This window comes from Hevea brasiliensis, chromosome 4, assembly GCF_030052815.1.
Source record: "Hevea brasiliensis isolate MT/VB/25A 57/8 chromosome 4, ASM3005281v1, whole genome shotgun sequence".
Taxonomy (NCBI): domain Eukaryota; kingdom Viridiplantae; phylum Streptophyta; class Magnoliopsida; order Malpighiales; family Euphorbiaceae; genus Hevea; species Hevea brasiliensis.
The window spans coordinates 18893259-18917652 of NC_079496.1; the positions used below are offsets into that span (position 1 = coordinate 18893259).

At 32.9% G+C, this 24394-nt stretch overlaps 4 protein-coding genes across 5 annotated transcripts; 2 read left to right on the forward strand and 2 right to left on the reverse strand.

The window, feature by feature from the left end:
• Positions 1-1994: 1994 nt before the first annotated feature.
• LOC110649148 (multiple organellar RNA editing factor 8, chloroplastic/mitochondrial) lies at positions 1995-5902 on the reverse strand. Its single transcript, XM_021803583.2, has 4 exons — positions 5429-5902; positions 4078-4175; positions 3917-3982; positions 1995-3079 (listed from the first exon to the last, which is right to left on the reverse strand). Exons 1-4 carry the CDS (start codon positions 5836-5838, stop codon positions 2247-2249), a joined length of 1407 nt encoding a protein of 468 aa, XP_021659275.2. The 5' UTR covers positions 5839-5902; the 3' UTR covers positions 1995-2246.
• A 3127-nt stretch (positions 5903-9029) lies between these two features.
• Positions 9030-11028, forward strand: LOC110649149 (ABC transporter G family member 10-like). The gene has a single exon (XM_021803584.2). The coding sequence runs from the start codon at positions 9154-9156 to the stop codon at positions 10972-10974; it is 1821 nt and encodes a 606-aa protein (XP_021659276.2). The 5' UTR covers positions 9030-9153; the 3' UTR covers positions 10975-11028.
• Positions 11029-12659: 1631 nt separating this feature from the next.
• Positions 12660-17430, forward strand: LOC110649147 (uncharacterized). The gene is made up of 5 exons (XM_021803582.2): positions 12660-13421; positions 14390-14635; positions 16453-16646; positions 16814-16942; positions 17110-17430. Exons 1-3 carry the CDS (start codon positions 12717-12719, stop codon positions 16594-16596), a joined length of 1095 nt encoding a protein of 364 aa, XP_021659274.2. The 5' UTR covers positions 12660-12716; the 3' UTR covers positions 16597-16646; positions 16814-16942; positions 17110-17430.
• A 77-nt stretch (positions 17431-17507) lies between these two features.
• On the reverse strand, positions 17508-24080 carry LOC110648577 (cold-responsive protein kinase 1-like). 2 transcript variants are annotated; one of them, XM_058145514.1, is made up of 7 exons: positions 23820-24080; positions 22557-22679; positions 22198-22313; positions 21870-22080; positions 21559-21796; positions 20246-20396; positions 17508-18062 (listed from the first exon to the last, which is right to left on the reverse strand). In XM_058145514.1, exons 2-7 carry the CDS (start codon positions 22627-22629, stop codon positions 17619-17621), a joined length of 1233 nt encoding a protein of 410 aa, XP_058001497.1. In that variant the 5' UTR covers positions 22630-22679; positions 23820-24080; the 3' UTR covers positions 17508-17618. The 2 variants fall into 2 exon arrangements, with proteins under 2 accessions (XP_058001497.1, XP_058001498.1); XM_058145515.1 differs by lacking the exons at positions 22198-22313; positions 23820-24080 and having other exon boundaries at positions 22557-22672.
• Positions 24081-24394: the final 314 nt, after the last annotated feature.

The window sequence follows — 24394 nt, forward strand, 5'->3', positions numbered from 1 at the left end:
TCTTTATGGTTAAAGGCAAGCACCTCGGCAGTGGTATAAATGTCTCACCAACGCATTGATTAAAAATGGGTTCAAGCCTTCAACCGCTGACACATCTTTATTTTATTATCATGCCAATAATGCATTTTGTCTCACCTATGTAGATGATCTTATTCTAACAGCGAGTGATCCAAAGCATATTGAGCAGCTCAACAAAGCTCTACAGTTAGAATTTTCTTTAAAAGACTTGGGTCAACTAGACTATTTTCTTAGCATAGAAGCAACTCATGTTCCATCAAGTGTTATTCTTATTCAGAGAAAGTATATGAATGACCTTCTTGCCAAAGCAAATATGCAAACATGTAATGGTCTTGCCACCCTAGCTACGCCACAAGAGAAGTTGTCTCTTTCAGTGGTTGATGAACCCATAAGTGCTGCTACATTATACCGAACAATTGTTGGTGGTTTGCAATACCTCAATCTCACAAGACCTAATGTTGCTTATTCTGTCAACAAAGTATCTCAATTTGTTCACTCTCCCTCCACTCGGCATTGGGATGCAGTCAAACGAATTTTGAAGGTTTATCTAGATTGATTGAATTGTTTGTTGCAATATGTAATCTTTAGCCATTGCTAGTTGTTGCAACAGTTTGATAAGTCCTATTGTAAGCCAAATTCTATCAACCTTTATATATACATTTATGTAAAGTTAATGCAAAATATCTTTGGCTGTTGAAGAGAGAACATTTTAACCAAGGTCAACAAGATGATACAACTATTTTTACATTTAACAGTTAATACACTAACTATTTTTATCGAACAATTCTGCCTTAAATCATTATATAAATAAGTAATCATTAACAGCTAATATTTAATTGCTAATAACTAGTAAAACAACTAACAATTACTAAAATAACTAACAATTACTAGAACAGCTAATATTACTAAATAGGGCTCTAATCTTTTCAAAAAAGCGTACACAGTTTTTTTATGTTTACAGGCCAAAGTTTTAATACGTGAAACTCAAAATATATATTTTATTCAATACAAATTCTTTTTTTTTTTTTTTTCCAGTTTATCATACAAACTTTATTCATGGATTATTATACCTCTAAAGACAAGAATCCAAAACATATGAAATTAAATGACATATAAATTTATGCCTAACTCTCGTATGCCTCTTTTTTCATTAAAAATTTTACTTTTGGCCTAATTATTGTAACTTGGCTATCACAATACGTTGAGGCACACGTCTGATCATGAAAGATGTCATTCATAAAAATTTGAAGATAACTCAGTTTCAGTACAAGGAGCGTGTCTGGTGCCATCGATTTTGCTTCCATATTTGAGAGAAACTATTGTATGTTTTGCAGACTTTCAAAAGAGACTGCACCAACACTCATAGTTAAAAACATGACCACTAGTTGATTTAGTATCATCAAAATTAAGAATTCAATTTGCCACAAGCCAAATCGAGGGGTTTGTGTTTGGCATTAAGATTTGACCAGCAGAAGGCTTGACCGGCATAAGGCTTTGTAGCAAGTCAAACCTGTAATATACTGTAATCAAAGTGCACACAAAAAAAATGGTCGGACAACTTTTAGCCACAAAAACAATATATCCACACAAGGAATCTAATTCTATATCATACCCATACATCCATACACAATTCTCATCATATTTCGAGACATTTAAATAATAATGCGGAGTAAACTATCAATTTTATAAAATTTAATACCAAGCAATGCCCTTTGATTTTGAGTTACGCAATAAAATTCTGCTCTATTTTATGGTTTGAATTAAGCTGCTATTGACAAACAGCAGCATCTTGAACATGTTAATGATAAAATCTATTAAACAATATCTAAAAAGCATATTTGAACCTTTATCACCATTCAAGCTCCCATAGCTTGTCAAATAACCTTCAAATCACTTGAAATAAACTAATTCTAACATTAGTTTCTTCCATATAATGAAGGAAAAAAAAAGAAACTTATAAATGCACACAAGCCATGTATACATAAAAGCTACATTGATAACACAGCCAAGTTGCAACAAAGACTACAGATTAAATTCTATTCTGAAAATTGTAACAAGATTTGATTTAACATCCAACGCAAGTAGCACCATGCAAACCATGATGATAAGTAAATATCAATAAATCATTCGAGAACTGAGACATATTAAGACCATTGGCCTGAAAGATTGCCAAAAACAAATTCCTCATTGCATATCTACACAGCATGCCTAGTGTCTTCTGGGATCGTTCAGGCACTATAGGGGTTTCCACCAGGCAAGCTTCCATCCCTATTTGAAGTGTAGTTATTCTGGTAGTTTGATGGTGTACCTTGGTGATGTATGCCTCCATCATTGCGCCCATTCTGGAAGTTCTGTGGCATGTTATTAGACCATCCAGGATTTTGGGGCATTCCTCCCGTGTTGGGAGGCGAAGCTCCAAAGTTGTTCTGAGGTATTCCTCCCATGTTCTGCGGCCCACCCACATAGTTGTTAGAAGGCGGTGGTGGTGGTGGCGGCGGCCCACCCACGTAGTTTTTAGGAGGCGGTGGTGGTGGCGGCCCACCCATGTAGTTGTTAGGAGGCGGTGGTGGTGGCCCACCCATGTAGTTGTTAGGAGGCGGTGGTGGTGGCCCACCCATGTAGCTGTTAGGAGGCGGCGGGGGCGGCCCACCCGTGTAGTTGTTAGGTGGAGGCGGGGGCGGCCCACCCGTGTAGTTGTTAGGTGGAGGCAGGGGCGGCCCACCCATGTAGTTGTTCGGTGGAGGCGGGGGCGGCCCACCCATGTAGTTGTTAGGTGGCGGCAGGGGTGGTCCTCCGGGTCCACTCATGCTGTTCTGTGGCATTCCAGCCATGTTGGGGGGAGGGTTCTGCATGCCCTGATTATCCATTGGAGTTACCCTTGTGTTCTGGAAATCTCTGTTCTGCATGTTTTCCCTTCTTCTTTCATAGTTTCTTGACCTGTCAAAGTTACGAGGCCTATCATTGCGCCTATTTCTCTCATTTGCCCTCGCATTATTCCTTATCCATTCTTCATGGTACTTTGGATCATAGGGAACAGCTTTGCCATCAATAAATGGCTCCCCTATAAAAGATGCACCATTAAGCTCATGTCATGCACTATATAGTGCTAATAGCTAACAACAAACAAAAGACAAAATGTGTGTCTTAGATTCTGTATGTAGCAGAATCGGTTTGACCAGGTAGAGGGGAAAAGCAGGCACTAAAGCTCACTAGCCTATTCAGTGTTTAAAACATTTTAGCAGCGCAATTCAGGAAAAGAATTAGAAAGAACCCTAAGGCCCCAAGATGCAGACAATGCCTTGTGTATCTGTATCACTCAAAAAAGAATGAAAAGCAGCCACCTTCATGTCATGTCAGGGCATATGACTCGTATAAGAGCCCTGAATTTATTCTATGTTAAAAAAGAAATGACCTTGTTTGTTCAATTAATTTATAGCATCTGGCACATCTAGAACTGAGCATTGTGTTTTTAACAAACAACAAACCCAATACCCAATGATCAAAGTACACTAAGGCATCCTCAGTTCCTCACCCAATGATATGATTCATACATCATTGTCTACAAAGTTCCACTGGCTTTACCCTTCCAGGTCTTTGTCACAACATTATTAGACTCAATTTTAGAATATCAATACAGCCAAGTGAATAACAAAATATTCTTCATTGCATTTAAAAGCAAGAGTATCATCACTGGTAAGACTTGAAAAATATAAAGGACCTCATTGCAAAACCAATTCATACGACAATTGCAGTCATCCAAAACCAGGAAAAAGAAAACTAAAGGTAATATGCACTAGATATCTTCAATTCCCAGATGAATATTTAATCTACTGAATACAGCAATATAAATGGGTTTCTGCAAAACAATAATGTCATGAAATAAAAGAAAACATCTTACCTCCATAATCTTTGTTCTTAACATCCAAGTATGAATCGGGTAGAACCCAACGAACCTTGGGCAACTCTGAGTGGATGGAAGAAAAATACATAAGAAATCCCTTCAACTACCGCCATTACAAACAGTAAAGGCATAAAAATGGCAGTTGGAAGCTAGAATACCTTTAATCTTTAGAGAAAGCTCTTCAGACACTAGAGCTCCAAAAGCAAAGTAGCATCTAGTTGAAACTGAGTAGATCTTCTTCCTTGCTTCTTCCTCACTGAAATTAAAATACAAAACATATATATAAAAAAACAATGGCATTATTAATAGCCAGACCATTTTGCTTAGCACACAAACTGATATATGGCATGCACATAGCAAGATACAGAAGGCATAAACTACAAGCAAGTAAACTAAAAATGCAAAGAACCTCCCGTAGTTTCCATAAACAAAAAAGCATGCCTAAGGTGCTCCACTGATACAGTGAAATTAAGTCTTTTAAAGAAAAAAAAAATTAAAAAAAGAGCCTAATACTGACCCCAAACATCAAACTGAGGCTGCTAGCGGAAGCTACAATATAAACACTACTTTCAAATATGATATGCAGCAATATGCCAATAATACTACCAAAATTGAATGCAAGAACAAGTGATCAATAGGCCCCATCCCACAAGGAACTAAGGGAGATTGATTTGTTGTATCAGATCACAAAACATAAAGGCAAAGCTACCATAGCATGCCATATCACACTGCCATTCTAGTTCTACAAGTTGTCAAAAATCAGTCTGGATGGACTTTTAACAAATGGCAAGCATGCAATGAGTAGAAAGCTACACAAACAAAATACTGCTAAGCATTAAGTCATTAAAAAAACAAAATCAGCATCAAGCTTCACATTTCTACTACTATTCACAGCAACTATATGTTATATTTTAACAGTGGAAAAAACATCTGCCTAAAGAAATCCTCAACCAAAAGAGAAGTAACTATAACTTTAACTTCAACGAAATTAGGTCTCTTTTACCCAATATTTCAAAGCATATAACTGTAACCCTTCATTTGGTTAGCAAAACAGAAACAAGCCGAATTGAGTTGGTGTGAAAATTGCGTTCTAACAATTTGTGAACTAATAATTCAAATTTCATTGTGGAATAGCTACTGTGTGTAATAATTATTCCAAATTTATAGCATGAAGTAAAGTGGAATATAATTATTGTAATCTCATAATATTGCCGACTAGTCCATGCACCAAAAAAGCCCAAGATGATGAACTAAGACCAAAAAAGCTACAATACTAAGCTAAACGGTTTCGTCCAATCCTACCCCGACTGGTTTCCCTGTAAACAAGCAGAACATTAATCATAGACCAAAATTTATCTAGATACAAAAAGAACATGTTATAATTTTTCCCATTTACAGAAACCAAATATCATAAATCATTTCTGAAAAAAGAAAATCACCGAAGAATACCAATTCACCAACGAAAATGATAGAAACCATTAATTTAAAATTGGTGAATAAAGAACATGCCTGCCCACAACCATGGCTAGGGTTTTGATATAACCATCAATGATTTCATCCCTAGTAAGATTGTCATCTGGTTTCTCCATAACCACAAGCCAGTGTTCAAAATCGCATCCATCCAACAAGATGGTCTCTTTGGGAGGCCTATTAGACCAATTAGGACTCGGATCATTAAGCGATGATGTCGTAGTCCGGGTGGCGAAGGAACGGGAGGTGAGAGCAGGAGGAAGATTAGAGGAGCCGAAGCTGGCAGCAGCAGAGAGGGGGCGGAGACAACGGAGGAGAGAGAAAGAGCGAGAGACAGGAGAGGCCGCGGGGAGGGAGGAGAGGGAACGAGAGAGAAGAGAAAGGATTAGGGTTTTGTTGGTGGAGGTCGGCCGGTAGAGTAGAGAGCGAGTAAAGAGGTGAGTAGCCATTTTTTCTGAAGAAACCCTAGTTGCGAATGAGTGAGAGGAAGGCAGGGTTTTTAGGGGTTTTATGTGAGAGACGAAGAAATAGGGTTTCAAGGGAGGAAATCCACATGAAATTGCATATTTGCCCCTTGGGCTTAGGGGAAATGGCATTGTAGTGATGCAATAAATATTTGAAAATTTTATTATTTAATTCATATATGTAACAAAACTAAATGCTTGCATTTTAATAAATATATTATTTAATTTATATAATTTTTTTCTATTAAATAATTTGTCACCTTATTAAATTTTTTATTAATAATATTAATTAAATTATTATTTAATCTTTTTATTTTATAAAAATTAATTAATTAATTTTATATTTTTAAAAATATTATTATTTAATTTTTTTTTAATAAAATTAATTAATTGATTCCTCTATTTTTAAAAATATAATATTTTAAAAAAATATATTTTTGATAAAAATAAAAATTTCACTATATAAAAATTAAATCTAAATTTATATTTTTTTTAATTATTTAAATATTTCCATCTAATTATTTGGATGTCTATACTTGAAACAATTTTTCTTGATTATTTACTTAGAGATTTAGGGAAAGTGAATAATATTTTTGTACAAATAATTTGTATCATTTTTATCGAAAAATAAAAATAGAGGGGAAAAAAAGGGGTAGAAGGATGTAGATGTATTAAAAAAAATGAAGAAATAAATAAATAGGGATAAGAGAGAAATGCAAGGGAAATGATTATAATAGTTTGGATATAAAAAATAATTATAAGACTAAATAGTTATCGAAATGAAATTATCATAACTATCTAATGTGTTTTTTAAAATATATGAATTAATTAATTAATTTACTAAAATAGATAGATTAAATAGTAATTTGATTGACATTGACTAGTGAAAAAATTAATAAAGTAACTAAATAATTTAATAAAAATAAAATATAGGGACTAAATAAATTTTTTTTTAAATACAATAATTAAATAATTAATTTTTTTAAATATAAAGACTAAATAGTAATTTTTCTTAAATATTTTTTTTACTTATTTTATGTGCTACTTTATAATAAAATAGGGAATTGTCCATTTTTTTACACGTAATTAATAATAATTATAATATATAAATATTTTTTTATTTTTATATTTTATCTTAATATATGAAAATAAATATTTTAAATCTTTATTAATTACTTCATATTTTATTTATATTTTATTTTTATTACTTTTGTGTATATTAAATTTTTTATTTCTACAATTTTATAATAAAGATATATTACAATATAATAGAATATTAATTCAAAATGTCGAATAATTTGAGATTAGTTAAATTAAATGATATTTTTATTAATTTAAAATATTAAAAATTTTTAAGCCCTCTTAATATATTAAAGAAATATAATATATTTAAATATTATCTTTATTTAGTAATATTAGTATTATTTTAAAAAATAATAATAATAATTCAAAATATATATATATACTGTAGAAAAGGTATATGGAATAAATATTTACCTAATAATAATGACTACTCATTACGGCATTAAAAGAATAATTATTAAATAATTTATAATTTATATATATATAATTAAAATATTAATAATTTAATCATAATTTAAAATAATTAATTAATTAAAATAAAAAATTTATTAAAATTAAATAAATTATATTATTTATTAATTAAAAATTATTAACAAAATAATAAAAATTAAATATCAATACAAAATTTTCATTTATCATAAACATATAAATAAAATTTTATTTTACTTTTTTATAATTCATTATATATATATATATATATATATATATTTGAAAATATGTCTCTATTAAATATGTATTAAAATAAGATCAATAAAAATAAAATAATATTAAAATAAATTAAAATTCATTAAATATATAAAAAAGAGAGCAAAACTTTTAAGTACTTCATCTGAATAAAATTATTTTGTTAACGATAAAGTTTTAATTAATTATTTTAGATATAGTTTTAAATTGTATTAAAATTTTGAAAATCATTATATGGTTATTAAGATTAAATTAAATTTTTATATCTTAAATAATTGTTAATTATTTAAATATTTTTTTACAAGAATGATTCAATGGAGGTGTGCCTATGGTTACTTGATCTTATGATAAAAGCAAAACTATTTTATTATGAAAAATAAGGTGATTTAATGAAATTTAACTATTTATTTCATTAGATTTTTGTAAACTGTTTTTTTTTGTTAAATTGTCAATTATAAAAATTTTATTAATTTAATGGAAATAACAAAAGTTTTTTCATAAAAAATATATAATATTTTTAAAAAAATCTAATAGATAAATTTTGTGTCAAATTTCATTAAAAAATTATAAAAACATGCTACCCATTTATCATATAATTATTTGTGAAAAATAATAATTTTTTGATATAAAATGTATGAGTATATGTAATATTAATAATATTTTAATTATTTTAGTATTTTCATTGGTCGTGAAGTTATACATAGACTAATATAACCCCAAATTGGCCATATAGTTTTTTTTTCCCCTATTTGTGGTGAAGAGGTCTATAAAATCACATCTCATTTTCACATATTATAATAAATTAAATTAATATATTAACTAAATAAAAAAAAACCGTTCACACTAAAAAAAATTTAAATTAATGACCTTATATATATATAAAAAAAATATCTAATTTAAATAGAATATCCATAGTTTTGTTGGATTTGATTTATTATACAATTTGGTTTATTATTTATATTGAATAATAAATATCTCTAAGTAATCTATCTTGATTTTAGTAAATCGAGTATAGATAAAAATTTCCTTAATACTAACATTTTCATCTGCATATGTCTTTTATTAACTTAATTACCTTGAATTGATTTTACAAATCCAATTTGACCATAATAGCATAAAAATATAATTCCAAGTTATGCCATCAAATTAGGGTGGGGGAAGATGGTGATGCTACCAACACCAACTTTGCACAGTCAATATTCAGCTCACCAGAAATACTTCGCAGAGCAACTCATTTTCCTTCTCTCTTTCTTGGGTTTTCTTGCAGCTCTGTTAACTTTCCAAACCCCTACCAGAAATCCCACTTCCCCATTGAAAATTGAAGCATAACCAGGTCAAGCTAGCTCATATCCAAATCTGCCAAAGCCCAACTCATGCCTTTGAATAATTGGTTCTTGTAGATTAACTTGCCTAGTTGAGTAACATTTAGGTTGGTGTGTTAGCTCATCTCCACCTCTTCTTCTCCACGTATCTCGAGTATCAAAATTTTCTTCATCCACTTTCACTATCCCTCTCCACACTTTCATTCTCTCAATGGCATTAGAGGTGAAGGCACCGGTTTCCGGAGGCCGGAAAAGCTCATATAGACTGGAAACCAGGAATTTATCCTACAAGTTATGCAGCAAATTTGATGAGCTCAATTGGGGTTGCTTTGGTAGGACTCCACTTAGAGTTCCTAAGTTCATTCTGAAGGATGTAAACTGTGAAGCTAGGCCTGGAGAGATTACGGCAATTGCTGGTCCTAGTGGGGCAGGGAAAACCACATTGCTAGATATTCTAGCAGGAAAGGTTTGTCCTCGTGAAGTGTCAGATCAAGTCCTGGTAAATAACAGGCCTATGGATGCCAAGCATTTTAGAAGAATATCCGGGTATGTTACTCAAGATGATGCTCTATTTCCATTGCTCACAGTCCAAGAAACGCTCATGTACAGTGCACTTCTAAGACTACCAGGAGGCCAAAAAGAGGCTGCTACCAGAGTGAAAAGGCTAATGAAGGAGCTTGGACTGGATCATGTTGCAGCTTCAAGGATTGGTGAGGGATCAAACTGGGGCATTTCAGGTGGCGAAAGGCGCAGAGTTTCGATTGGAGTTGATTTAGTTCATGACCCTGCTGTTGTTTTAATCGATGAACCAACTTCAGGTTTGGATTCAGCATCAGCTCTTCATGTATTGACTCTGCTCAAGTCAATGGCTGTTAATCAAGGTAAGACCATCATTCTAACCATCCACCAACCTGGTTTTCGAATCCTCGAGCAGTTTGATCGGATTGTTTTGCTTTCCAATGGATTCGTCATGCATAATGGTTCATTACATTTCCTTGAAGAGAGGCTTAAATTTGGTGGTCATCACATTCCTTCACATGTCAATGTGCTAGAATTTACTATTGATGTTATGGAAAGCTTGGAAGACCAAAATTCTGTCCCTCTTTGTCTCCAGAGCAAACATGAGGAAACCTGTATAATGAGCATTCCTCAAGAAAAGCTTCCCAGCTGCTGGTATCCCAATTCAGCACTTCAGGAGGTTCTGATACTAGGGCAAAGATTCTGCAGCAACATTTTCAGAACCAAGCAACTATTTGCTACAAGAATAATACAAGCATTAGTGGCTGGATTGGTTCTGGGAACCATATTCTTGAATGCTGGAAATGAAACAGGACAGGTAGCTTTGCAAACTCGAATTGGGTTTTTCGCCTTCAGTCTCACCTTCTTGCTGTCTTCCACAACAGAAGGATTACCAATTTTTCTGCAAGAGAGAAGAATACTAATGAGAGAGACTTCAAAAGGAGCTTATAGGATTTCTTCTTATGTTCTATCAAACACGCTCATCTTTCTTCCTTTTCTTCTACTGGTTGGGCTTCTCTACTCTACCCCAGTTTATTGGCTAGTTGGCTTGAGGAAGGATAATGCTGGGTTTCTTTACTTCTCTCTAGTGGTATGGATGGTGCTTTTGATGTCAAATTCTTTTGTAGCTTGTTTCAGCGCACTAGTACCAAACTTCATAATGGGAACATCAGTGATTTCAGGGCTGATTGGATGTTTCTTTCTCTTTTCTGGATACTTCATATCAAAGAAAAACATTCCTAGTTACTGGATTTTCATGCACTATTTGAGTTTGTTCAAGTACCCATTTGAATGTTTCTTGATAAATGAGTATGGAGGAAAGCAAGGTAGCAGAAGGTGCATAGAGATTGACAAAGGAGGCTGCAATTTGGATGGAAGTGGGTTCTTAAAGCAGCAAGGTCTAAGAGAATCACAAAAATGGAGCAATTTAGGTATCATGTTGAGTTTTATTATTGGGTATAGAATGCTGTGCTTTTTAATTTTATGGTATAGATATTATAGATTAAGAAGATAATTAAAATTCTTAATACAGGCATTTGTTGATTTTCTTATTAATTATTTTTATTCTACTCAATTTTCTATAGGAAGATCAAGGCAATGTATGATCTTCATACATATAATTTGTCTATTTATTTATGATAATAAATAAATTCTTATCATGTTTATGCTTTGACAGAGAAGGAAGGCTAACATAATTTTTGGTTATCAAGATCAAAAGGTGGTGCTAAGAATTTTGAAAATTAACTTGCTTTAATGCAAGAATCAATTTGATACATAGATATAGATCATTATAGGCCCAAGGGTATATATATATATATATATATATATATATATATACTTCCTTAAATTAGGGTTTGACGCATACGGTTGAAGAAGATACTTCAATATCACAAAAGTTGCAAAAGATATCCAAAGACTAAAGTGAAAAAAAAAACAAAGAAAAAAGGATTTTATGGTAAGATGGGTGATGGGAATTCATCGGCATAATACATTTTTTTCACTCTGATAAAAAAGTTATTTGACACTTTTACATTTGTTTGCTTAATATGTAAGACTCAAATTTTAAAAATATAACTATTAAATCCTTAAATTTTATAGAAAAAGTATAATGCAAGGTTAAACATATATAAATATTTCTGCTGGTAGAATTAAATAGTTATATTTTTATAAAGTTCAATCGTTAAAAGTTTACAAAGAAAGGGCAAGGCTAGCAAATCACTTGTCAAAAATGATCAAGCTCAACAAGTATGTGGTGGAGATGGATACTGAGGGAGAAAATATAATAGTGAATATTTTTATCTGGATCGATTTATTATAAATTCAAAATATAAATATATAAGATTTATATATTTAATAAATAGGTCACATTATATAACTTATATTCATGATCGATAGAGTTTAAGTAAGAATTTTTTATAATAGGGAGAATGCTTAATATTTTAAAAGTATTTTCGTAAAAGATTAGCAGCAAAATGACTGAAAAGATGAAATAGGAAATAAAATTAAATAATTAAGGATGTTTTAAGTTCCTCAAAATAAGTGATCTAAATTCAAGAACTTGAGCATAATTCACCTTTTTTTTTATTTTGGCTAATGGTCAATTACTTAATTGACATAAATAAAACTTAACCAATATTTTAAATTGAAAATAAAGAAATTGATACATAATTTGTAACAAATTTGAAATACTAACTTGTAATTTACCTTAATTAAAATTAGAAGATACTACTAAAGATGTCTTCTATGTTATATTTCACAAAATATTAGCACTAATGTTGTGAAATTTCTAATTCAAAGTAGAAAAATTAAAAAATCTTAAAAATAATAATAATAAAGAAATTGATAGTTGGGCCACAGTCACAGACCCAGAAGAAGAAGAGAGATCAACCCAAAATCCTATTAATTTCTTTTATTATAATTTAAATAAGAAAAATTTACAAATTACCTCTATATTTTATCATATATTATAATTTATTTTTTTAAATTTTAAAAATTAATTATTTAATTTTTAAATATTATATTATATTATATTTTAATTTTTAAATTTTATAAAATTAATTATTTAATATTAAAGCTTACACTACAGCACCCTTTAATTTTTATAATTTTAATATATAAAATAATATAATTTTTTTGTTAATAAAAAATTGAACAAATTAAAAATTCCCCTCTAAATAATTTTAAAATACAGAATGTATGTTTTTCTGAAATAGGGAAGACCATAGAAATCCAAACCTAAAAGAAAGCGTGAGAAAGATGAAGCTAAGCTCTTCTGCATGTTCTATAGCGCGTATACCCTCTCTCTTTGCGAGTCTCTGCAGGCCCATTTGCTCTACTTCACTATCATTATCCCCTTCTTCTCTGAAACCCACAACGCCACTCTTTTTACGCCCTCCTACATTCTCAACCTCTTTATCGGAACTTAACAAATGGCATCACTGGGCCAAAAACCTTGCTTCCTCAGTTGGGTCTTCTTTTGTTCACTTAGACAACGGCCCAGACTCCACTCTTCTCTGTCGAGAACTCAGGTGGCTCTTAGAAGACTCGCTTGAAGACCACTCACTAATATCTCAATTGGGTAGTCAAAATTATCACATGGATGTAAGGCTAAGGGCATCTTTGGATGAACTCTATGTTCTTTGGAGGCAGAGGATTGAAGAGAGGAGACCCTTTCAGTACATCGTTGGGTGTGAGCATTGGCGAGATTTGGTTTTGAGTGTACAAGAAGGGGTCCTGATTCCAAGGCCAGAAACAGAATTAATCGTTGATTTGGTGAAAGATGTGGTCTTGGATAGTCGAGAGTTGAAAGAAGGTTTGTGGGCAGATTTGGGTACCGGTAGTGGTGCTATTGCAATTGGCATTGGAAGGATTCTTTGGAGTCAGGGAAGAGTAATTGCTACTGATTTAAGCCCAGTGGCAGTGGCGGTAGCCACTTATAATGTCCTTAGATATGATCTAAAGGTTGGTGAATTTATTGTAATTCCAATGGTTTATTGTGTCTTGCTCCTTTCTCTTTTTTTTTTTTTTTAATTTAAATAAAATTGTCTATTACTTCTTCCCTGCATTTTAATTTTATTGATATTTTATAATCTACTATTGTATTCTTTAAGTGATGAATGTCTGATAGATTTTTAACTTTGTAGTGTACATATATACAGATTTAATTGCTTGAATTGTTCCGGTCAAGTGCAGAGAGAGAGAAAGAGAGACAGAGAGAGAGAGAGAGTAAGAAATTGTTGTCTTGAAGTAGCAAATCTTCTACCTTGAAACCAAAACTTGAATTGGTTGATGATGTAATAATCAGGCAAGTCAAAGTGTTCTTTAGCTTACACCTGGGCTTAGCTCAAATGGTCAGGTAGATGAGGTTTTGGTATCATGAATCTGAGTTTTAGAGCAAGTTCCTTAGATTTCAAAAAGAGATTGCAATTATAACTGTATAGTTTATTTTCTTCTAGGTAATTGTCAAGGGTATTGGGTTTTGAATTTGATTCCCAATCAATATTTCATCCATAAACTGGATCAATGCTTTTGTTTGAGGTTCACAAAAGTATACTTTCTTGTTCCTTTAATTGTGAATTTTTTTTCCTGGGAAGATAATTTAATGTTTTAGCAAGGATTATGTATAAATGCACAGCATGTAAAATATGGCATCTTTGACATGATGTAAATTTTTATTACAAAGTAATGATTATGCTGACAATCAATTAGAAAATCATAGTTCCATATTTTAAGTAAAGATTATGCTGACAATCAATTAGAAAATCATAGTTCCATATTTTAAGTAAAGATTATGATGACTATCAATTAGAAAATCATAGTTCCATATTTTTCCTTTCTCACTGTTTATCAATCATCATTTGAAATGCATCAGTTGCTAGAGTTAATCACCTGTTGTCATTTTTAACCTTTGTTTTTTATGTGCAAATTAGGATATGATTGAGGTAAGGAAAGGATCTTGGTTTGAGCCATTAAAGGATGTTGAAGGAAAACTTGCAGGTGTTGTGAGTAACCCCCCATATATACCTAGTGATGATATCTCTAGGTTGCAAGCTGAAGTTGGTCAGCATGAACCAAGGCTTGCATTAGATGGTGGTGTTAGTGGCATGGATGATCTTCTTCATCTTAGCAATGGAGCTGTTTCAATGTTGAAACCTGGGGGTTTTTTTGTTTTTGAGGTATCATATCTCGTTTCCTACATGATAGTGTGATTTTGTCTTCTTTATTATGGATGAACATAGTTTCTTTTGATTTTTCATGTTATTTTTTGCTTTATACTTTCATGGTAAGTAGCTGATGCAGTCATTCTTACGCAATTTGTAGAGAAGCATGCGAGTATTCTGTTTAGGAAGTTGATAAATGGCTTACACACACACACACTCATAACTAGATATGGATGCATCTTAGTAGATTAGATTTTAGGCCAAATGCCCAATTGAGCCGTCAATTATAGGGGAAGTGAGCTTTTGCCCCTGATTTTTAGTTGGGATCAATCAAGCCCTTTATCTATGCAAATTAGGCAATTAAGCCCTTATTTCATCACGTGACTCACCTGATAATGCCTGTTTAATTAGACGTGAAATTCATGTTAGAAGCTCCTTCTCCTCCTCTTTTCTTTCTCAGCCACTCAGCCCTTTAACTCTCCAACATGCCTAAGAAATAGAGTCAAAGAATATAACCACGAAGGAAAAGAAGCGTGGAAGGGGAAATCAAAAGAGATTAAACGACTCCTGTTATACTATCAAAGCTTCTTCTCAGCAGCATTGTGTTTCAGGTTTCTTTTCTAGCATATTGATCAAGAATAAACGAGGAAGACAAGAAAAAGATAATACCATTTCAGCATCAGTTTAAAATGAGAGAACTTTAAAATTAAATGATTGAAGTTTGGCACTGGGAATATAATTAAAACATTACCTAGGCAATGTGCATTCTCCCAGAAGGCTTGAACCCATAATAGCAAATGTGTTGGAGCTTTTTGAAGAGAATATTGAAGAGCTCATCCTTTTGAATGCACTCTTCTCCAACACTCCTCAAGATCTGAAATCTCTCTTCTAGGGTCATCCTCAATCCCAAGAACCAAAAATATGGTCAACATAAAACTACCAATCAAACAAATAGATAACAGTTTGAGAGAGGGAAAGAATGATTAATGGGAAGAGGAGGAGGAAACAGAGTTGGAAGTAGAATTAGAATTCAAATTTGAATTGGAGGAGTTGGCGGAGAGCATCTGTTGCATTGGTGCTCCTGCTTCTCCTTCTCCTCCTCTGTTGACGTACTTGCAGCTAATGAAGCTGCTGCAGTGGCGCTATATGGCTAAAATGGCAATGACATTCTTCTTAATAAGAGACAAATGTGGTTTTTCTGTTTTGTTACCAAATTGCTAATAAAAAAAAGGTAAAAAAATAAATTTAAAATCTTTTATTTTGAGGTGGAGATTGCAGAATTACTGAAGGAGCTAAGATGGCTTGCTGGAAGATTTATGGAGGAAGATTTTCTTGGGCAAAATTGGAGAGATTGAGGATTGTGTGGGAAAGTGATTTGGAGTCTGGGAATTAATTTTCTCTGTTAATGGCACGTGTGATTTATCTAATGCTGTTAACAATTGGGGTTAATTGCTTTTTTCCACATAGATAGATGGCTTAACTGATCTCAATTAAAATCAGGGACTGAAGCTTATTCCCTGCTATAGTTGAGGGGCTAAATTGAGCTTTTGGCCTCAATTTTATTATGTTATTCATGTATTTCCCAAGTCAAAAAATGACCCCAAAAAAAATCTTAAAAATTCATTCTATCACCATTTTCATCGTGGGATGTGCTATGCTGATTCTATTGATGATTCATTTTAGGTAATCTTTGAACATGAAAATTGAAATTTGGAAATTTATATGATCAATTTTCCTCCAGAGCTCCTATGTTTTGCTAATGCTTTGTTAGGGCTATATTAAAGTTTATTGCTTCAATTTATTTTGTCTTATTTCCTATCTTCCTGTTACAGACAAATGGTGAGAAGCAATGCCAGTTTCTCGTAGATTACATGGAAAATAATAATCCTGGAAAATTTTGCAATGTGAACATAGTATCCGATTTTGCTGGTATCCAACGGTTTGTAACAGGTTTCATCAATGATAAATGTCACTGATAAATGCCTCTCTACATTGGATACTGGAAATAGGAGAAGAAAAAGATAAGGTCTGTGTTCCCTGTCTGTTGTAAATTTTAGTAAAAATTTATGATGTTTAGTTATTCTTTTGTTTGTTGTTTTACTAATCTGAAATGGAAATCTTCTCCTTCAATTCAATTCATCTTCCTTGCTTATTAAGCCTAGCTCTCTTAATATTTGGGTGCTTACCATACAGCTGCTCTTATTGTGGAATTTGTGCTTCATTTCAACTGCTACTAAGTAAGAAGAATCATAGAGGCAGCTTACACAGTTAGAATGGTAATGAAGGAGTTTGGACTGGAACTTGCTGAATAATCAATGATAGGTGAGAGATCAAATTGGAGCCAGATTTTTTTTCCTTTTTTCTCCCCCTTCTTTATCACACAAGCTTGGGAATTATTATCATGTCATAGTGTGCTTACACTTTCCAACCAAGTGGTGGTTGATCAAGTCAAGGCTATTGTTTTAACAATCCACTAACCTGGCTTTCAGGTCCTGTTTACGCTGCTGTCCAATGGATCTGTCATGGATAATGATTCACTGCATTTCCTTGAAGAAAGGCTTGTGTTTGCTGCTTATCAAATTCTTTGCGGTGTCATTTTGCTTGAATTTGCCATCGATGCTATGGAAAGCTTGAGTTTACAAAATTCCATGCATCTCAACATTAACTGTTCAAGGAGGCTGGGACAAATATCTTGAAAAAGTTTTCAGAAACAATCAATTGTTTGTCTCAATGATAGTTCAAGAATTGGTGACTGCAGTGGTACTTTTATATTATATTCTTGAGTAAGAGTTTATTGCTATGTTCTATAAGCCACCATTTCTCTCATCTTTCAGTAGTTGGTTCTTTTTTCTACCTCATTTGTTGGCTAGTCGCCGAATCAGTATAGTAAGTAAAAAAAAGGTTACTTCAAAACAAAATATACAATGCTATTTGCTAAAAAAATTGTGAAAAAAAAGGATGAATAGAGGGGAGAAAAAAAGCTTGAAAATGCCGCGAGTCAATTGCTTCTATCATATATGGAATTGAAGGTCATGGCAGCATATGAGGTGGCCATTGCAGATGATGAAGATGAATTTTCAAGCTTGCTTGAACCAGCAGATTCTGTATAAGATGAGTTCTGCATATTAGCCAGCCTGCTTAAACCAGCATATTCTGTGTTAGACGACTTCTTCATCTTAGCTTTATCTTTGTGGCCTTTGTCACTTTTGATGCCCATGAGCTCAGAAAGCAGTCCGGGACTCGATATATTATCGTCTTTCAAATCTATCTCACCCTTTAGCATCCTCACCACAGTAGACATAGTTGGCCTGAGTTTTGGCTTGTCTTGTGTGCAAAGAAGACCAATCTTCATGTATCTGCAGGCCTCTTCTGTATCAAAGTCCCCATTCAATGATGTGTCTACCAGACTCACCAGTTCCCCTTTCACATGCATTTCCCATACCTGCAGTTTGTACATATCCTTAAGCTTCAATTGAATAAAACAGACCAGAAACACAGCACACATTGGCATCGAACAAAACGAGACATGATATTGTTTAATTTAATCCCATAAGCTGTCAGATATATTAAAAAAAAACATTTCTAAACTTTAAATTGCTGCATTTGGAATTATTGCCAGTAACACTTCCCAATAACCAAAATTATATCACAGTTCTCTTCTGAGTTCACCTCTTTTTTTTTTTTTTGGCTTTAACTTGAATAAGACAGCAGTCACAACAAGCCTTTTAAACTAGAACTTCTGAGTTCTGAAACGTATATAGGAATCTGCCACGGATTAGATACGTCTGAATAAGCCATAACAAAATCACCCTTCTTCTTTCTTTATATTTTTTGGTCCCTCAGATGAACACTGAGCTTCACGTGGAATTAGCAAACAGTTTCCAAATGAAATCAACTAAAAAAGCCCCGTGCACTTTCTTGCAGTGTTCATAAAAGAAACAAAAATTCTAGAACATCAGACATTTGAGATGATGAAACATTGAACCAATAGACCGCTAAGCCTAGGCCTCTAAAAGCCATCAACCTAAAATTAGTCCCTTCTCATCATGTAAATGCAACAGAAATACCCAAAAAAAAAAAAAAACTTTCGATATGTGCCTTAAATGCACTTAGATTCCCCCTACTACCAATCTAGTCCCTACACAACAACAATTAAGCCTTAATTCCAACTAGTTAGGGTCTGTTATATGAATTCTTTTTCATCAGTCAGCTTTTTTAGACACTAGATCCACATAATATCCAAAACTTGTAAATCCTATACTACTTCCCGACACGTTATCTTAGGCCTATCATACTTTCGTACGGTGGCATTTGACTTCCTATATTGTACATGATCAAACCATCTTTTAAAAAACTCGCTCTCATTTTATCTCCAATATTTGTTACATGATTCTTTGATGGATGTGGCGATTACTAATCTTATCTATTATCATGTTACCAGATATCTATCTTAATATCCACATTTCTGCTACACTCATTTTGTGAGTATGTTGTACTATAGATACCCAACTTTAACTCCCACACAACCATTAAAAAGGCAAATGAAAATTTTTTGAGGGATTGAACTGTTTTACAATATTAGACTAAAGTACAAAAACAAATTAAAATTTTAGAAATAAAGTGTTAAAACCTTCCTAACAAGTACCAAAAGAGTAATGAAAATTTATAATTTAATAATCAAGGAGTAAAATGTGGATTCATTAACTAAACATAACATAGCAATCAAAATTGCTGTTTCAGAAACAGTAAGACCAAAGTAAATTTTAAAGCTTTGCTCATAAGTTTTTTTTTTTTTTTTTTTGTCCTTGTAATTAACCCAATTTAGAACTACAGACCAGATTTAACAGAGGGCTTATTCGGGATATTAAGTAGAGCTCTCTATTATCTTTATGGTATTTATTCAGATAAATAGCTGCTGGTCCAAGTAGTCCTATTTTGTTTCTTAATTTCTTTTGCATTGTAGAGATGGTCCAAGTAGTATTAATTCTTCAAAGAATTGCAAGCCAAACTAAAAGCTCCTCACTTTAGGAAACTTAGCCTTTTAATTCTGATTTGCTAAAGAATAAGAATTGAAAATTGAAACACAGAGTAAAAGAAGATTTACATAAAATAGTCCAGAACTTTCCAGGATCCAAATTCTCCAATTTGAGATAAGCCTATCGATCCAGACTTTGGAAAAAAGATAGAAAACAAGAGAAAAATTAGGAAAGTTAGAAAAAAAATAAAATAAACTGTTTTTTTAGTGACAAGGATGGCTTCTCAAATTAAACACCATTTTACTCACTTGACATTGATATTCTTTCAATTTAAGCCTTGCATCTTTTTCTAGGTTGTATAGTTTATATTTTCTAAGCTTTATTAATATAATTTCAACGTAATTTTTTAATCTGTAAAATAAACAATTTGATCTTGGAAATCATTCCCCTAATTTAAAATAATGGACACAGAAACACATACAACTCTACAAATTAGACTCATGAACCATTGAGGAGAATCTTTTCTATCTTTCGCACGCCTATGCAAAATGATGGTCTTATGCACCTCTTTTTACCACAAGACATGATTTTTATCTCAATCCAAGCACCATTAGTAGATAACAACGCAGTGAATTAAAGAAGACCATGCCCTTTGAAGAAGATATTGCTCTTGTGGGGGTAACCGCCTGTTTGTGTTGGACCTCCCACAAGCAATCTCCAGGAGCAGAACACCAAAACTGTATATATCTGCTTTTCTTGTCAACTGACCTCGAATAGCATATTCAGGTGCCGAATAACCTCTACATAAATCAAAATAATGACATCACTTAAATGACTGAAAAATAAAATTTTGCAAAACTGAACAGTATTGTTGTTTATTCCAGGGATAATTGCCAAAAATCTCTATACTTTTCAAATTTTTGCAATTCTACCCTATACTATAAAAATTACTAATTAAATCCTAAACTTTTTAACCCTTATCAATTCTACCCCAATTGTTAAGAAAACTATTATAATAGAGATGGCATATAAGCGTTACATAATAATATAACTTTAATAATAATATGCAATACTTTCCATATTAGCATACTAAAATAATATACTCCTATCCAAAAATACATGTCCCCAGTCTCTTTAAATATCATAATCTCATATTTTTGTTTCATCTGTCAACAGTAATGAACTATTCAAGTGAAACTTGTCAAATATATATTAATTCAAAGTACTTATATTGAATTAAACGTACTTTTTCCCTTTTATTGAAATATATATCTTTCTCTTCTATATTAACTGCAACTAGGTCATACTTACGCGGCATCTTACATAACATCTCTATTAGTGAAATAACAGTTCTCTTAACAGTGGAGTAGAATTGGCAAAGATTAAAAAGTTTAAGGTTTTATTAGTAATTTTCATAGTATGGGGTAGAATTGCTAATTTTGTAAAGCACGGGATTTTTTTGGCACTTATCCCTTTATCCTATCCCAATCAAACAACATAAGATGTCAACAAGTAGTAACATTACCACAGTTTGATAAGCCAGATGACACTCTGTCGCAGGCTACAAACTAATATTGAAGTCTGATAAATCACTAGAATCAAGTATAATATCAGCCAATGCCCCTTTCTCAATAAGGAAGGGAAGGATCAGTGTTATATGACCTCACCTGAGATATATAGGAAATGGAAATTCATGAGAAAATATACAGTCCAGGAGATGGTTGAAATCATTCATTTTAATTGATTTTAGTTATTGTCTATTCTAAGGACATCTCAACCAATCAATGGCAACGCTACCTATCTTGAACAGAATGCATTCCGCAGACAAAAACAACAGTGGAATAGACAGTTTTAGGAGAGTGTACAAAACTACATGAGTTGCAATTGATTTTAGAACAGTCTCCAGTTTGCAAGTAAAATTTTTATGAATTCCATGCATATTAACAGAGTGTGATAACATACGCAGTTCCAGCAACATGTGTACTTATATGGGTCATGTTAGCCGGGAAAAGCTTTGCAAGACCAAAATCTGAAATTTTGGGCATGAGGTCTCTATCAAGGAGGATATTGCTAGCTTTGATGTCTCTATGAACAATATGTGGCTGGACTTCTTCATGAAGAAATGCAAGCCCCTGTGCTACACCTTTGCATATTTTACACCTTGCAGGCCAACTGAACTGGATGCTGCTATGTTTTCCACCTTAAGGCAAAAAGAAAATGATTACCACCTGAGCATTTAATATACTCAATTCAAGAATGAATGGTGTATTTACCGAGAAGCGTTTGTGCAAGGCTGTTATTCTCAAGATAGCCATAGACCAAAATTCTGTGGTTTTCTTCAACACAACAACCATACAACTTAACCAGGTTATCATGCTCTACATCTGCAATTAATTTTATTTCAGCCAAGAATTCCCGCATTCCTTGCCTCGAGTCAGCTGATAGTACCTTTATGGCAGCCACAATACCATCTTTGAGCCTTCCCTGTCCATTTACAAGAACATATTATGAGAGTTGAGCATTGGCATTCAAATCAATGACCATATTCAAGCAATCATAAGTTCTTTGAAAGATTTGAATAGTCACAACACAAGCAATCACCTTATATACACAACCAAAGCCTCCCTCTCCAATTTTATTGGCTGGACTAAAATTGTCGGTTGCCATTCGCAATTCTCTGTAAGTGTACAAGGTCGTATTCTGAATGCTTGAAACCACTGTACCATGTAAAGTCATTAGAATTTCCGGTATACAACCATAAAGGAGGAAAAAGAAAAGAGAAGAAGAGGAAAAGGACTTTATAAATCATAGTATTAAGAAGATTATGCAACTATTGCCATTTCATCTCATCACCAACACTGCCATAAATAGGTCCTAACAGAAATTTTGCATATTCTCATGCCAATCATGTATGCATGGCCTTGGCTAATAAGACAAGAATTCTCTATAAAGCTGCATACCATCATCAACTTCTGTCCTTATTCTTGGCGGGGAAGCTTCCCTCTTTCTGAAAAATGAATATAAACAAGTCATCACCCGGTTTTTACACAAGCCAATGGCTCCAATGCAACTTCTACCTCGTCCTGCAAAAGCAAAACATCATTAAACATGTGACCATGCTACCCTGATACCCCATAAAAATGAGCTATTCTTGCTTTACAACAACTTGTTAACCATTAGCAAACGACTTGGGAATGGAAAATGTAAAAAGCAATTTGTCAACTAAAAATAATAGTTATGGTAGCAATGGACAACTTGCTCTAACTTCTCCCCCTTTGAACTAATATTTCTTGCTATCAACATTAACACATATTCACTCATTTACGCCACAATCGAGATAGATAGGAATGCAAATCTTTGACCACAACGAGAACAGCCCCGTAGCAAAGGGATAAAAGATACCAGCGTCCATCATATTTTGTAATAAACTTGTATTTAATCTTAAATATAATTTCAGCATTTAATCAATTTAAAAAACTTATTCACAGGAAATTTACATTGAAAGGAAAATAGAATGTTGAGAAAGGGAACTATTAAGATACAAAAAAACAGCAAATGAAATGAACTTATACAAAACAGAGATCTCAAAAAATAATAAACTCTAATGGAGTGAAGGAAGTAATTTTCAGCTAAGCTGAAGCATAGGCACATATAAACGATGACCATAAAAACACTGTAGAAAATTCTAAGTAAGACCAAGGGAAAAAAGTAACTCAAAGAACAAGAGAACTCCTCAACATATGGAGCTCAGAGAAGTTGTCAGACTTACAGGAGACCCTTCAAAATTCAAAAAAGTCAATGCTAGAACAAACAACATGAAAGGAATTACCATTATTGGATAAGAAAATCACTTGTTAAACCATATAATAAAGCCCATAATCACCATCTTTAGCAGTAAATTCAAACGTCAGATTCCACACAGCAACACAAAAGCGAGAGAGCGAGAGAGAGAGAAATAAAAAAAACCAACTTTATGACCAGTTCGATGCAATGAAAACAGAGGAAATGAAAAGGAAAGATATTTCAGTCAATCAAATTTCAAGAAATGCAACTCTTTTTCAATTTTCATTTCTTTATTCTGCACACACACCACCACCACCACGACACCACCCCCCCCCTTCAAAAAAAAAAAAAAAAAAGAAAAAATGAAAGAGCAAACCCATGTTTTATTTTCCTTCATTTTCTTAGATATCAAACAACGAAAACAAAAAATTGAAGTTTACTTTGCTCCGCTTTGGTTGGTGTTCACAGCTGTGCAGTAGCAGAAGCCTAGGAAGAACAAGACACTTCCTTGAATACCCAATAACATACGCATTTAACTAACAATATGCAACGGTGAGAGAGAAAGAGAAATGAATTGCCTATGTAGTAAATATTAAAAAGACCAAGACGTTTATGTCTGTCTGCTGGTCTTCGTGTTATCCTTCCCTTTTCCTGACGTTTGAATATCCGGCTCCCATGGTTTTCGGCTATTACGGGGCTCAAAGTGAATAGGCTGGTTGATTTACGGTTGAAATATACAGTTGAAATATATCTCCTGACAGAAAAAAACAAAAAAAAATGGAGAAGTTGAGCTGGCATTGGCATTTTCCTCCTCCCATTCTCCTTAATATGACATTATCACAGTCACTAGCATTCCTTTATGGTATTATTTTGACCTGGCAGCTGACCCAACCAGCACCATCTTCTTTCATTATTTTTTTTATTTTTTAAATATTTAAAAAAGAGATGTTATGGTGAAATTCCAGTTCAAATTTTTTTTTTCTAATGAATTGTCATTAGAACATTAATTAAGAAG

What these genes read in the sequence shown, in the direction of transcription:
- LOC110649148 (XM_021803583.2), bottom strand. Translation starts at nt 5,838, where the DNA reads ATGGCTACTCACCTCTTTACTCGCTCTCTACTCTACCGGCCGACCTCC. An exon ending in GCTTTCTCTAAAGATTAAAG is followed by an intron (nt 3,983 to 4,077) that starts GTATTCTAGCTT and finishes CCATCCACTCAG; the next exon opens with AGTTGCCCAAGGTTCGTTGG. An exon ending in TAAGAACAAAGATTATGGAG is followed by an intron (nt 3,080 to 3,916) that starts GTAAGATGTTTT and finishes CATCTTTTATAG; the next exon opens with GGGAGCCATTTATTGATGGC.
- LOC110649149 (XM_021803584.2), top strand. Translation starts at nt 9,154, where the DNA reads ATGGCATTAGAGGTGAAGGCACCGGTTTCCGGAGGCCGGAAAAGCTCA.
- LOC110649147 (XM_021803582.2), top strand. Translation starts at nt 12,717, where the DNA reads ATGAAGCTAAGCTCTTCTGCATGTTCTATAGCGCGTATACCCTCTCTC. An exon ending in TCCTTAGATATGATCTAAAG is followed by an intron (nt 13,422 to 14,389) that starts GTTGGTGAATTT and finishes TGTGCAAATTAG; the next exon opens with GATATGATTGAGGTAAGGAA. An exon ending in GGGGTTTTTTTGTTTTTGAG is followed by an intron (nt 14,636 to 16,452) that starts GTATCATATCTC and finishes TTCCTGTTACAG; the next exon opens with ACAAATGGTGAGAAGCAATG.
- LOC110648577 (XM_058145514.1), bottom strand. Translation starts at nt 22,629, where the DNA reads ATGACTTGTTTATATTCATTTTTCAGAAAGAGGGAAGCTTCCCCGCCA. An exon ending in ACACATGTTGCTGGAACTGC is followed by an intron (nt 20,397 to 21,558) that starts GTATGTTATCAC and finishes TGATTTATGTAG; the next exon opens with AGGTTATTCGGCACCTGAAT. An exon ending in AGCAATATCTTCTTCAAAGG is followed by an intron (nt 18,063 to 20,245) that starts GCATGGTCTTCT and finishes TACAAACTGCAG; the next exon opens with GTATGGGAAATGCATGTGAA.